The following is a 15053-nucleotide window of genomic DNA, read 5'->3' as shown; positions in this document are numbered from 1 at the left end:
AGACTAGCGTATCTTGGCTGGGTCACAGTCTTGGCATAGTCTGTCTCGGTTAGAACTACTGTGTTAATGATTATGTAATCGTCTGACATGAGTTCTAGTTGACGAGGCTGACAGTTGACAAAAATCTTTCTACATACACTACTGGTATGCAAGGCTGTGACAGCCATAGCACTTGATGTGTTCCTCGTTAAAAGTCAAAGCGAAAGCATCTATTCACTACATCCACTACCTATCTAGGATAAACCTTAGAAGAGAGCTACTTGGCCTCCAATCGAGATCTGCACATCTCTCCGGAAGACCCGTGCTCTGACCTGTCCGGGTTGTCTCCTTGCAGGCGAACCATAACTATCGGCATAGTTCTTTCACTTTTGACACGCAAACGCCCCTCCCAAACCCATCGAAGCATGTTCATGTCGCTTTCGCAGCGACATCTCCCGAAAATTAGAGTGTAAAGCCACAACAAACGCCTGGAAGATGCATAACATATGCAGCCTTCGCCGTCCGGAAAATGTCACTTTTCCGAAACTGATCATGCGAAACCAAAGTAGTCAGCACCGAGATTAATTGCTTTCATCAAATTGCTCTTCAGCGTCTCGTAATCATCATAAGTAGGAAGGTCGAGCTGGTTGAAGCAAGTATGGCTTGTTGGAAGACGATCTGAACTGGGGTCCCTGGTCAAATTAGTTAGTTTGTGATGTGCACGTAGGTAAGGGCGCGACTTACTTGTGGATACTGAACAACGTGTTCCCCTGCATCCCTTCGAGGTCTTTGAACCCATTCAGAGGGACCTTACTGGTACCGGTGACGAATTGCAACAACTTGGCTCGCTCCTCATTGCTCATGTTTCGGACGACGCGCCAAAACCAGGTCACCTGAGGGCTGTTGGCAGTGTAGTTGTGATACTCTGTATGAGCTCGCCAGTCGTCCACGTCAATCTCTGGCAACCCTGAGATCAACAGCTCGAGTTCCTGCTCGTCGAAGATTGCGATAAGTTCGGCAGGAATAATGTCGTGGAATCCTTTGACGAAGGCTTCAAGCTGATCCTTGACCGAGGTCGTAAGCCGATAGCGAACCTGTGCATGAACATACTCTCTCTTGTTTTCCTCCGTCACCGGGATGTTTCGTCCATTGGGGATGAGATCCACCACTTTTTCTTCGCCAAACTGTTCCTCGATGACTGAGAAGTCCTCGGTAATGACGTCGGTAATATCGTTCTCCAGGATCCATACCAGACTTTTGTAGTAATCAAGGTCCATTGATTCCAGATCCTTCAGGTTGGGCTCTTTCCCGAGCAGACGCTTGTAGACCGCACGGCTGAAATGACAGTCGAGCACACGGCCTTCATGCAACGCTTTGCCAATGATGCGTCCGATGAACTTGAAATACAGCAGATGCTCTCCGTTGATCCAACTGAGTGGATTGGGATGGAAGGTTGTACGATCAGCAGCCACAGGTTGCCACAATGCCCAGTCTGGATTGAACATGCCTCGTGCGAGCACTTGGAACCATTCTCGTGTGACACCACCGGCGTCCACACCCTCCTCACCATTGAAGCGGATGTTGAGCTTGCCATATTTCATCTCGTCCGCCGTCTTGTAATACAGCGCTTTGTAGGAATCCAGGAATACCTGGTCGCGGCGGACGTTCAGTGTCAATGGCGGCTGGATGTGTCGCTGTTGATGGAGTCGAGAATGAATCTGCTTTGTGAAGTACGCACGCTTGTTGTCGAAGTCGAGCACTTTGGGATTCTTGACCAGGAGGCTGAAGCTGCCATTGCCTTGCATCAACTTGGGAGATTGCCGGATAATGTCGTTGAGGATCTTGCGGTGCTCGGTTGTGAAATTGAAGAAGAGCTCTTGAAGGTCGTCCACGGGCTCCGCGGCCGGACTTCCTGGTCCTTGCTCCTTACCTTGACGCAACGTTGCCGGATCTTTGAGCGGGGTGTTCTTGCAAACCACCATCAAGGACTCTATCAACGGCAAGAGTATGGTTGCAAAGCTGGTAATGTTGTCTTTCTCACGGATCACAGTCAAACACTCGCTTAGCTTGGTCCACACTGGTCGAAGACTGGCGTATGAACTTGTGAGGGCGTTCTTGACCACCAGGCGTTCATCATTTTCGTCACTGTCGGGTTTGGGCGCCGACAGATAGTCTAATGCCCGCAGAACACGCAGGAGCTTGACCTGATCCGAACCAGCATGTGAGAACTTTGATGAGGCGATTGCATGGAGATCTGTGATCGACTGTGCTTCTCGCAGATGGGGTAGGAGTTCGTCGAGCTCTGCAGAGATAGCCTGGGAGAGGTTGTTGACATGGTTGATCAGTTCCTTGCTGAAGATAGCGGCAGTGCCTGGGATGCAAGACAGGCTGGACAGCGTTTCCAAAGTGGAGTGGAAAGTGTCACTACTGCACTCGGGCGCAACGAAGATGCTGACCACGAGATGCAGATTGCGCTCTGAAATTTCAGGCGGTTCAAACGTCTTCCTTGATTTGGCATCGTCAGGATTGAGGTCATCATTGCTGGCATCGGACGGATCCTTTTCGGCACTCTCATGTGCCCCGGGATGCTGTGGTTGCTCCTCGGACGTGGTATTAGCGGTAATTCCTGTTGATCCAGCTGTGGAACCTTGTCCAGCCTCGACATTGGAGTTTCCTGCTTCAAGCTGCATCGCCTCGGCAGATCTGGCAGATGTAGAAGGCCCCTCTGCTTGAGTTTCGTTGTCACCGGGAGTAGCTTTGCCATCATCTGAAGCTTTGTCTTTGTCTTTACGTAGCAGCAATGGCAGAGGCTGCGTAACGGCAGACAGAAGCTCTGCTAGAGCTTGGAGACATGATGTGCTCTCGACTATCAACTTTCTGTCAAGAAGGCTGATCAGGTCATTGATCGGATACTTGACGGCTTTGTTGTCCTTCGCTTTTCCCTTTCCTTTTCTTGAAGCTGTGCCGACTTCGGCTTCGCGCAGGAATAATGTTCTGGTATGGAAACTGCTCTGACACAACTGTTTCAGAGCCGACAAGCACTGTTGTACCACAACAAGGGGAGTGACTTCCTCACTAATTCCTCCCGCTGCCTGCATCGAGAGTGTGCGCTTTAATGGCTGCGGGGTTTTCTGCCCGACTGTGGCTTTCGCACGAAGGGACAAATTGGCAAGGCTCCGTTCAACAGCGGTCACATCGGTGGATCCTTCCTTGAGAATGACAAGAAGCAGATTGATTACCTCAAAGCGCGTCTGGCGATTGCCACATATATTGCGAAGTATGTGCCAGAGATTGGTCCGTAGAGAGCCTTGCTGCGGTATGAACATGAGCCGCAGTAAAGTTGCAACCCCGGATTTATCGACCATTTGTATGATTTGCCGCTTGTTCTCTCGTTGAGCAGTCTCTTCCTTGGCTCGCTGGTCGTTGGTGTCCCGGCCAGCCATCGGGGTGTATCTGAAAAGATGTCTGGCATGTGCACGACCTTCTGCAGCATGACGCGGATCCAGATTATTGAGGATCTCTTCAGTCTGCTCAGCTAGAACTTCGCGGCGAAGGCTGGGCTCAAAGCTGGCAAGAATAGAATCACCGTCCATTTCCTCCGCCCGGGGACGTGTGCCTGTAGTGGCAGCAGCTTGTCGGCGCGCGGCTTCACGCTCACGTCTTCTCTGGGCGTGGGCTTCTTGTTGTCGTATCTCTTCTCGAATGTCCTCGGGAAGGGCATCCAGGAAATCAGGGTCAATGCCACTAGTGGTTTGGGTGCCTTCGTTACGGGCTTGCTCGCGCCTAGTGGCATATTGCTGCATGATAACCTCCTCTCGAAGCTCTTCTGGAAGAGCCTCGAGATATTCCTGGTCGATCGAAAGGCCCGTGATATCGATTTGACGCCCTCGGATGGTGGTGAAGATGCGGGATTGTGACCCTGACGCATCCTCACCCGAGCTCAAGCTCTCCTGGTTTCCTTGTGTGGTATTGTCCGCTTCGGTTCCCCGGACATCTTCCATGGGTTCTGTGTCACCGTCATCATGCTCGGCGGACTGCTCGATGCGATCTCTCTCTGCAGCAGCGGCCGCTTCGGACTCGGCTCGTAGCCGTTCTTCCTCCGCCTTTGCGGCTGCTTCACGTTCCTCGGCTTCTTTCTTGCGCTTTTCTTCCTCCAGTCTCTGTCTTTCCATTTCTTCACGTTGGTGCTCTTCCTCACGTTTGCGGCGTCTCTCCTTCTCCTCTTGTTGAGCAAGTGGAACCAAAGAGGCCATGATCAGATACTGAACACGATTTGCCTTTTCCACATGGGTGCCAGAAAACAGAAGCCGGGCTTCTTCTTGCCACCGCGTCATTGTAAGTGCCGGAATAAAATTCCCAGACCGCGAAGACTCATCACGACCATGGTGACGGTGTCCTATGCCTGACATGGACGGTCTTAGAACTTCCCGTATCTCGGAGAGCGGCGCAGTCATGCTGAACTGCAAGCGAGTGCCCTCGCCTGTACGATCTCGTCGATGAAGCGCCTGAAGGATAGCATCTAGCATCGCGCCATGGCCTCCGGCTTCGAAACCATCTCCCGTGCGGATGACGGTATGGAATGTTCCTCCGAGAGGCGGAAACCCACCCATCGCTGTGAGATCGTCGAATCCAGGAGGCATGAAAATACCCGGGCCTATTTCAGCAAGTCTGATCGGGCGCTGTTCGTTTGCCTGTTCCGGTCTCCTTAACAACGGGTTTAACCCATCGTCGCCGGCTGACCGGCCATGTTGCGAGATCCGACCTGCGCGAGGCAAGGGATTTAGGTCGTCACGATGCCCAACGCGTCGTCCAAGGAACGCTGGAGAGTGGCCACCGCCGTGGGCACGGAAGTGACGGGGACGACGGATGACGGGGATTTCGTTCCATAATAGAGCTTCATCCTGATCGTCAAAGTCAGCATTGTCACCACCCGTGAGATAATGATCGAAGCCGAAGTCGTCATAATCCATGCCGCCATTTTCGTCCATCTCATCGCCCTCGTCTTCTTCGTCTTCCTCGTCATCTTCGTCATCCCGGTCACCAGAGCCTGCAGCGGGAACAATGAGTTCAGGGGGAACATGGTGTAGACCACCTGGACCATCCAAGTCATCGTTCCCCAGGGCTCGGAGGAGGTTGCTCAACACGCCTGCACTGGGTACGCCTGTAGGCATTGGCTCGCCATGATAGTCGATGTCGTCAATGTCGTCTTGCTCGTCGCTGCCTTCAACTTCTTGGTCGTCATCCTCGTCCTCCCAATCGACTTCATCTTCTGGGCCGCCATTGAGGCTGTGATTCTCATCATCTCCATTGATCTCACCCGCTTCTTCATCATCCTCAGCCATGTAATCTTCGCCGCTTTCGTCCTCGTCGTCTTCATCGTCGTCTTCCTCGCTTTCATCCTCATCGTCTTCGGATTCGTCATCCGTCTCCACATCCATATGGTCATTCATGACAAATTCGATATCCATGGGCACATCCCCTGGAAGGCCCTCGATCTCACCCTCAGCGGCCATTTCATCGTCGATCTCCTCGTCGCTAACAGGCTCATCATCGGCACCTGCGGCAACAACTCCATCATCATATTCCATCTCGTCTTCATATTCCTCGTCGTACATTTCTTCATCCTCGTCTCCCTCGTCGGAGCCGGACGAAGAATCGGAATCTCTATTGCGATCGAGTATGCCAAGAGCAGAGTTTCGGAACAGATCAGGGGTCTCTTCGCGCTCGTCTTCGACGTCGGAAACGGAAGACGCAGAAGATATCACATCCTCAGACATGTTCCCTGCCACGTTGTTCAGGAAGTCCGGAGACGTAAGGCTCAGATGAGTGGCTAGACTGGTAAGTTCTTGCAGCGGTCGAAGAATGAACTTGATGACTCGCTTCGATCCAGGATACGACAAATCTATATCGGCCAGCGAGCTTGTCAAAACTTGGGTCAAATTCTTCTCGAACATCATTCGAGCAAGCACTTTGTACGATGTGTTCTGAGAGCCAGCTGAACCTTCAGGAACTGCTGGCTTCGTCAAGAGTCGATTGAACAAATCCGCAAGGCAAAGGAGTCGGCTGTACTTCATCTGAAGCGGCTCATTTGACAATATCGCGTCTTTGTATGACTTTATGGCATGCTCGAGGACAAAGCGACGCACGAAAGTAAGGTCTGGCTCATCATCGGTATCATCTACCTGCGGCTGCATGGACAAACGGGAAGCTGATCCTCCCATGCCCATTTCGCCGGTCTTTGAACAAAGGGCGACGATAACCCGGATGGCCCAGTCGCTGGTGAGAACCTTCTTCTTGAATTGTGCACTCTCTTCCTTGTCGACGTATCCAGATGGGATTAAGCCATTCAAGAGGTAGTTGAGGACACCGGCTCGAGGTTTAGACGGTGTGACAGCCATAGGATCTGCTTTGCGAGAGAAGTTGATGAGCTCAACCTTGGTGCGGTTGTAGGAGTGCAGAAGCTCCGTCAGGCTGTACATCAAAAAGCATCGATAGGCGAAGATGGGATGGTCGTCCGGCTTGAACTTATTAGCCTTCTCCACGTTGTGTCGCTCCTGAGGGCTATCCACCGCTTCGTCTTGTGTAGCCTGCGCATTGCCCACTTGTTGCTGATCACGTGCTTCCCTCCCTCCTGGGGCCACTTGCGGCTCTGCAGGAGTATCCTTATCCTCGACATCTTTATAATTGAGAAGTTCTGACAGAATGAAGTGAATCACGCCGTCAGGGTGCTCCACAATCGGCGGCTTGATGTCAGAAGTCTTACTCTTGCCGGGCTCTGCGATTGAATCATCCGGAGGCTCAACACTGGCTGCAGGCTGCATCGAGGCTTCGCCGGGATCGGCAGCGGGCTGTCCTTCTCCTTCCTTTCCATCGCCAGCATCTTTGAGAATAAGGCTGACAGTGTTGTTGTAATGAGGTTGCCATGCCGAAATCTTGACCAGCTCATTCGTGACACTAACAAATGTGTCTGGAGAGCGGATGACAAGATGGTGCATCTCACGAAGGTAGGTCCCAATATCGATATGCCTTGAAGAATTGCGTAGTGTGAAAAAGGCTCTAATCTCACTACGCATGATTTGTCTCAGGATATCATCATCCTCGACGATATGTCGTAGGACGATCATGAACGCGCTCTGGAGTCGGTGGCCCACGTCATTAGCAAGCTGCTTGATCATCAAGAAGAGTCTCTGTAGGTTCCGCTTCTCGGCTAAGCGCGAAGAGAGCGCGCGTTCACGCGTGAGGATAACGAGAACTCTTGTGATTGCAAGCCCCATCAGCTTGTCCTTCCCAACACGTGGCAGCAGGTCCACAAGAGCATCAAAAAGTTCTCGCTTGGCGGACAAGTCAAGCACTGAGGAAGGGATTACCTCAGCCTTGCTGACAGTGTCAAGGTCGGTAGGCGGATACCACTTCACTTCTGCTGGTTCAGCGTCCTTTGAGAGCATTTTTTCGACGATAATGAGTACGGGAGCCACCCAGGGAAATGACTCTTGTGCAGACCGTCCATCGGAGGTGGGGAGTCGAAGAAAAGAGAGAAGTCCATCAAAAGCTTCTTGATAGATGTTTAGTGTTTCTTTAAACACCTCGCCATCTTGAATAAGCAGTGCAACAAGGTGCGCAGCTGCAGCAATCTTCTTTCCTCGCGCTTCGTTAATGTCATCCTCAACCTGCATCGAGAGCAACGAGCTAACCAGGAGATCAGAGGTAGTTCTCCAGTAGTCCTTAGCGGCATCTTCTGGGAGCTTCTTGGTTGCGCTGACGATAAGATCAGAGAGTTCAAAGGTCAGGTTTGGATGGTTGTTGAGAATATTGTTGCAGCGATCAGCAAGGTCTTCTCGGATCACCGCCCTCTCTGCGTTGATTGATTCGACAGAGTAAAACGTTGGAGAATCTGCAGGAGGTTGTTCAGAACGGCTATGACCCTCGGGTCCATTGCCCGCATTGTCATCAGGAGCGGTGGTTGAAGGTCTCGTTTGCTGATGTGCACTGTCAACATCTTCCATCAAGCTGTCATCAAGGGCGTTGTTCACGACGCCGGCAAGAACAGCTGCAAAAGCGTCGCTTGCCGGCATTTCCAAGAGGGCATTCCGCAATGAGTTCGATGTCGCGGAAGGGCTTGTCATCCCTGGAGTGCCCTGAGGTTCGAAAGTAATGTCATCCTCCCTCTCAGGAATCGGTAGCCGTCTCCGCCGCGGGTTTGCTGTTATGGCTTTGCAGTACTCCGCAGCCGCTGCAGAATTGGACGATGGTAGCGAATTCGTGCGGTAAACAGCTTCGCGAGCGAGGCCTTCATCATAGCCTGCGCTCTTCAGCACAGCAACCTTCTGCGGGTCGACAACCATTCTCCTAGGAGAAAGAGCCGTCAAAACAGGCTGGCGTTCGGCGTTCTGGACGGCCTCGCTTTCATGGTCCCCTGTAAAAATATGCTTGAAAATTGAAACAAGCTTTTGCACAACATCCTTGGACGCTTGATCTGCGTATTCGCTCTCCCAAATCAACCTAGTCAATGGTAGCGCCTCCATGCGCAAGCTCAGTAGGGTTTGCGCGGGATTGAAGTAGAAAGGCTTTGACGGGTCATTGTTCCTCATGATGTTGGATTGCAGCGACTCCATGATAGATTTCGAGTCTGTGAATTGGTCCAAGATGTCGAGGCAGATCTTGAGACCAGTGTTCGCAGAAAAGGTAGAGTGTTCGACCTTACAGCCCTTGAGCTTATCGAAAAATTCTGTGCCAATCTTTGTCAAAACCTTGACGCCACCGGCTTTGCGGAACGCTTCCACGACAAAGCTCTGCCGGGCCGGGCTGGCCATTGGTCCTGATGATGGGTGGCTGTCATCGTAGAAGCTGCAACGCACATTGTCAAGGGCGATGACCAGGTATCTGAAGCGAGGTTCACAGCCTTCGTCCCGGTCGCCGGAAGTAAGGAAATATGGTTGTAGTTGGGTCAGATATGCCGAGGCGAGGGCATCCGCAACAGCAGTAGCCTTTTGCCGGGCGAAGGTGTCTGGGCGTCGACGGCCAGCAAGGCCACGTCCCAGTCGGCAGAGGAACTCCGTAATGGCGGCAGGCGTCTCGATTAACAAATACCGAAGGACTCTAGCGTTTTCAAAAAAGGGAGTCTCCTTCTGTTTGTCCAATTCGGAATTGCTGGAATCAGAGTTTGTTCCCGTAGATGGCTCCTCGGTATTCTGGCCAGCGCGTGAGCTGCTGTCTTGAACACTAAGAATCTTGTCGACTTCATCATCGCCAGTCGTAAAAAGCTCAGGTCGTGTGGCAGGTATCCATGAGTCAGGCATGAGTCGCTGAATCGCGATGTCTTCGTGATAGGAGGCAGCGCAAATGCCTCCCATCAACTTGCACATGTCAGCAAACACATCCGCGAGGTTGACAAGCCCGAAGAGGTAGTTCTGGGACGATCTGGTACTGTACATCGGCGCATTGAAGACTTCTGCGAGTACTTGGGCAAGGCAAAACACGGCCATTAGGGCTTTCGCGATCCGGGTGCCATTAAGCTCAACTTCTGAGAGAGGGGCGCCCGACGGCTGCCCAGAAGTATCAGACTCTGGCGCGGCCTTGACCAAAGGCGCAAAGTAACTGCTCCAACCGGTTGATTGAGACTGACTGAAATGCTTCAATTCCGAACAAGCGAAGTGCGCGCGGTCAGCAAGTGCGGGCAGTACAAGATGAGGCTTGGTTTCGGCCATCATATGAACTGCTGCTGACAATTCCGACAGCATGCCATCGGGGCGTTCGAAAGGCCCATCATAAACTGGCAGACTCGGCAGAGTGATGTAATCAAGTACCAGATCGCAGCCACCGCACTCGAGAAAACTCGTACAAAGCGACTGGTTCTCGAAGAATGCTACCAAGAAGGCAACGGCGGGTCTGGCATAGTTATGCGCCTTGAGTCCGTAGCTGTCTTCATCCCGCGGGATACCGGAGACGGTGCTGGGAGGAAGGACCTCAGTCACGAGAGTAAGAGTGTTCCCGTTCGGTAGGCCAATGGTCCTGGGACTTAGAGGCTCATCGGACGCAGTAGAGGGTGAAGGGACCATCTCAAGTGAAAGTGCCTCCCGTCCACCACAAGGAACATGCCCATCACTTGATCCAAGCCAGAGCTTTGGGCCAGCTCCAACATCAACTGCTAGCATCCTGCTTATGTGCCGGACGCGTGCAATCATGACTATTACCGCACTGAGGACCGAATCCCGCAGGTTTGGATGATGTCTGACAAATTCGTCAAAGGTTGAGCCCAAATGCGCCAGAATGTTTGCGTCGTTCAACACCTTTACGTGGGCAGGGGATTCGAACATTTCGAAATACTTTTCGAGTGCACCGGAGGACTTGAAAAGTTCAAATCCAGCATTGGTGAGGCAAATGGCGCTGAATATTTGCGCAACCTGGATGATGGCGTCCACGACAGGAGGGATGCCCTGCGGTAGATGTTCAGGCTCGGACGAGATTGTTCTGGGATTCTGCGGGGAAGGCTGGCTTTGAGAGACAGTGACTGTGTTTAGCAAGCTTTGAACGATACCAGCTTCAGCAATCACAGTGTAGCTGGTAGGCTCATTATGCAGAAACCCACCGACTGCCTTCACGAGCTCACTCCAGGTGTGTGCGCCAAATGCAGAAAGATGGTCGACAATGAGACGGAAAGCTCGAAGCAAGGCTTGAGAATCCACCAGGCTTCTCAAAACTCGATCGGCCTGTGCCCCTTGATGACCGCTGATGTCGTTAATCATGTCGATAATAGAGCGAATGATCTGTTGATGCACGTATGGAATCTCGTAGTCGGTAGCGCGGGTTTTGTACTGCGCCGGAATCCCTTCTCCGGCCTGTAGCAGTGTCCAGGCGCTGGTCACCAGTTCACCAAGAAGATTACTGATTGACTCGAAGGCATTGCTGGCAGTCAAAGTCGCCAATCCATCCTTGAAGTGATGGAAGAACGTTTTGATAAAGTCGAGCATACGCAAATGAACTCGCAGTGCCTTGCCGGTTGTGATGTTGAACCCAGAGAGATAGGTGGTAAGGAAGCTGGGAGTGATGACCGCCTCACTAGAACGGCCGTGGTGACCCGTGGCTTCGATGAGAGTCGCCGGCATCGAGAAAACAGCCTCTCTCCAGTCGTCGCCGACGGGCGTGTCAGTGCTGTCGTTGTCTTTTGCTACGTCAGTCAAACCTTTCTGGATAAGCTGGGACAGAAGGCCTTGGCTTGACCCTGCTCCTAATGCGGCGTTGATATCTGGGGCGAAGGTCTTCAACCGCGCAAGAACCCCTATGGTGTCCATTGCAAGGGTCTGGAGGTATAGAGAAACGGAAGATTGCACCTTCTTGGTATCATGAATGAGACTGACGATCTGCTGGACGAGGTCGTGAGGTTTAGGACCCCCCAGCTCGGTAGGAAACAGCTTTTGGGAGAGCTCGGGCTCATTGAACACGTTTGCAAGGCTGGAGATCGCCAGAAGGCGCACCGCTAGGAGTTCTTTTCGTGTCTTCACTGACGTGATCAGACCATAGGCAACGCGGAGCTGGTGCAGCAGCTCGTATCGTGCTTTCGGTGGCATGTCGTCAGGTTGACTTTGCAGGATGGCCTCGATCGTGGTGTGGGTCAAGTCTCCCGGGCCATATTCAACAGATTTCACTTCCGTACCATCTGTTTCTTGCGCCACGCGACTTCCGCTTCCACTCGGCGAGCCAGTCGTGTCAACTCTGCCCAGTCCTGATGTAGCTTGTCTGACTGGCGTCGGAGTCCCCGGTGGTTCGGTGGCCTGAGACGCATCACTGGTAGTAGGTTTTTGTCCGGCCTCTGTTGCAGACCATGAAACTTTCACGTGGGCCCATGCTAACCATTCTCGATCAGGCGCAGCTGTCGACTTCCCGCGATCGCCGTGTGAAGATGTGTCTTTGCAAAGAGAACGAAAGTCATTCGGGTTTACGGCAGATGACCCTCGCCGAGGCTTGCTTCCAAGAGACCCTTTCTCTTTCGACTTGAGAGTCTTGATCGGAGAGGTAGCTCCTCGTTTGGCAAGCAGGCTGTTCGGTTGTCCGAAAGGAGCAGCGAGTCTTTGGAGTCGCTCATGGTCGAAATCGTAGAATTTGGTGACATGTTGACGAGAAGGCGGCGTGCGCTCTGCGTATCTTTGCGCTAGGTAAAATGTGATTCTGAGCGTACTGTGCAGCAACGACAAGGACGCGGTGTTGAGCAGGTCGTTCAGACGGTCGGTGCTGTTGTACACTGCGCGGTTGGCACATTTTTCCACCAGCAACTTCGAAAACACCAAGATCGCTTCCACCAGTTCTCGGTCGCCTTCTGGCCCAAAGCCTAGCTCTTGCAGTCGCTTTTCATCGACACCGGGGCTACCCTCCAGGAGCAACGAGATACCGAACGGCACGGTCTGAGGACCCTTGTCCAGTCCATATTTCGCATTGAAGTCTGCCAATATGCTGTCGAATCGATCAAGAGGCTCGATCCAATTGTTCAAATCGCCGCGAGGGTAGGGCCATCTTTGCGACCATCCGCTGAAGAGGGCTGGTAATTCTGCAAGAGGGGCTGTGGAGATCTTCTTGACGAGGTCTGATACTGCAGGCGACTATCACAACAAGGTCAGTTTCTTCCGTGCAAACAACAGTGGATGGCGACATACCAAGGACACTTTGTGCTTCTCCTGTGGCTTCCTCGTAACCTTTCCCATCTTCGCTAGACTCCGCAGCGTGGCAGCATAGGCTGCATCAGAAAAGCGTAGTTCGGTCCAGCCTCAGAAGCGCTGCGGGCGTTGACCAGCCGTGGAGAGTCCCGGAGCAGGAGTTCTTCACTCTGAGAGAATCAAGGAATGAATGAGAATCGCTTGAAGGATGGGGCTGCGATGAAAGTATAAGGATACGTTCGAAGGAGATTAGAAAGTTGGGTTGGGCGAAGACAAATTGTTTGCAGGGGTTATTGCCCGGGACTCCGTGCGATAATGAAAAACGCAGTCCTAAGTGCCCAATTCGCAGAGTGAAGTAGTGTACAAAGACCGCGATCGAAAGTGAAGGAGAGCGGGATCGAGGGGAGCTTGTGGTGCAAGGCTTTGGTTGATGCTCGGATGAAGGATCTCGTTCGGTGCAGTCAGTCAGTTCAGTCACTGCAGTTGTCAGTAGTTAGTAGTGTCAGCGCAGTCTGTCAGTGCCAGTGGTGCAGTGCAGTATGAGTGGTGCGGCGGTCGTAGTAGCAGTGCGGTGCCTGGCTTTTGGTTGGTGGCGCGTTTTTGACGCCGGCCAAAATTCAAGCAATGACGTTCGAATTCAGTTCAGCCTCCACTGCAGTTCAAGTTCAAGTACAAGTTCAAGTCGCGTTCACGTCTGCCTCATCTCGCCATCTCCCTCGGAGTGCCTGTCCGAATAGCCTACGTGTTCTACTAGTATTTTGAGTGAGCCTCTCCTTGCTTTGTTATAGCTTCGAGGAAGATGCCAGATTGGTTTGGCTTAAGCCCTGATTTCCTGCGACGGGAGAATTGCAGCCAGCCCTTATATTATGTACACTTAACCCGGGCTCTCTAGGCCTCAACTTTCAGGCTGGGATGGTGTTGGTTATATAGTGGGATATGTCAGGTAGGTACTACTAGGAGTAAGGCACCTGGTAATTTATGCGCGTGCATTCATTCAAGATAGTTGACCTCAAGTTCCTGTGGTTGACAAGACAGTGATGGATACCCGGTAATAGTAGTCTGTAATGTACGTTGTATGTCAGGTAGGTACTTTTTTCGTCGGAGGTGCCAGCCTGAGCGCCAGTGTGGGTATTGTGACGACGGAGCCGTGATGAATAAATCTCATCTGTCCTCCATCCCTCTGCAGAATCGCGCTCTTTCGATCATTGTCCACCACTCAGCTTCTCTGCTCATCATACACGGTCTGCAGTCCCTTGAGTTTCGTGGTTTGTTCCGAAGCTTTCCACCTCGAGTATTGTCTCGTCACCTTTGCATGTGACTGTCCGCGGCCTCCACAAACTCGTTTCGCAAGGATGGAATCCAAGCCCATCGTGCTGCAAATCCGCCCTCGAGGTACGCTTGACTGACCAGAGTAGCGAACATTGGGCACAAACTCACTCTCCTCCAGGCAAACCAATCAAGGCACTGCCGGAGTCCGTCGACCTGGAAGCCAATGCCACGACCGCCGACCTTTTTGCTGAGCTCGCACGCCGAACGGGTTATTCGGTGTATCAGCTGCGCTTGACAAAGGGCTCCGATGGCAGCGTCCTCCCGAATTCGAAAGATGTCTCTATCCATAACACCGGCCTCCGTGATCGGAGCACGATCTATGTCAAAGATCTGGGGCCACAAGTCGCATGGCGCACCGTTTTCGTCGTCGAATACTTGGGTCCGCTATTGATTCACCCGTTGATATATGCGTTACGGCCATACATCTATCCCTCAGCCCCAAAAGATGCATCCCAACTTCAGACCTTATTGTGCTGGCTGATTTCGCTACATTTTGTCAAGCGCGAATTGGAGACAATATTTGTTCACCGGTTCTCGTCCGCTACAATGCCACTCCGGAACATTTTCAAGAACAGCTTCCATTACTGGGTCTTGTCGGGAGTCATGGTTGCAGCCTTCATCTATGCTCCGTCTTCTGCCACTGCACGAGAAGCCAATCCCCTGCTCTTGTACCCTGGATTAGTACTGTATACGCTGGGTGAACTGGGGAACCTTCAGACACACCTGACTTTGCGAGGACTAAGAAGCTCTGGGGGAACAGAACGCGGCATACCACAGGGTCCGTTGTTCAATTTGGTCACTTGCCCCAACTATCTGACGGAGACCATCTCCTGGATTGGAGTCTACTTGATCAGTGGTCTCAGCTGGGGTGTCCTGATATTCCTGCTTGTTTCTGTGGCTCAAATGGCCCAGTGGGCGAAAAAGAAAGAGCAAAGATATCGCAAGGAATTCGGAGACAAGTACAAGAAGAAGCGATATACCATGCTGCCAGGTATATGGTGATGGAGGAAGACGAGGATTATGGCTCTCGATTCAGACCATACTAGTATTCCAGGTTAAAGTACTGGTAGGATGCCACCGACAGCAACATGCTGACATCTT

At 52.3% G+C, this 15053-nt stretch overlaps 2 protein-coding genes across 2 annotated transcripts; one reads left to right on the top strand and one right to left on the bottom strand.

The window, feature by feature from the left end:
* Positions 1–529: 529 nt before the first annotated feature.
* On the bottom strand, positions 530–12671 carry HMPREF1120_05723 (E3 ubiquitin-protein ligase HUWE1; the record flags this gene model as incomplete). Its single annotated transcript, XM_009159908.1, has 3 exons — positions 530–671; positions 724–12569; positions 12624–12671. 3 exons carry the CDS (start codon positions 12669–12671, stop codon positions 530–532), a joined length of 12036 nt encoding a protein of 4011 aa, XP_009158156.1.
* A 1304-nt stretch (positions 12672–13975) lies between these two features.
* HMPREF1120_05722 (enoyl reductase) lies at positions 13976–14954 on the top strand (the record flags this gene model as incomplete). Its single annotated transcript, XM_009159907.1, has 2 exons — positions 13976–14015; positions 14071–14954. 2 exons carry the CDS (start codon positions 13976–13978, stop codon positions 14952–14954), a joined length of 924 nt encoding a protein of 307 aa, XP_009158155.1.
* Positions 14955–15053: the final 99 nt, after the last annotated feature.

The sequence above is a fragment of the Exophiala dermatitidis genome, assembly GCF_000230625.1.
Source record: "Exophiala dermatitidis NIH/UT8656 unplaced genomic scaffold supercont1.5, whole genome shotgun sequence".
Classification (NCBI taxonomy): Eukaryota; Fungi; Ascomycota; class Eurotiomycetes; order Chaetothyriales; family Herpotrichiellaceae; genus Exophiala; species Exophiala dermatitidis.
Note: the sequence above shows the minus strand (reverse complement) of the source record. Positions and strands in the feature narration are given on the sequence as shown.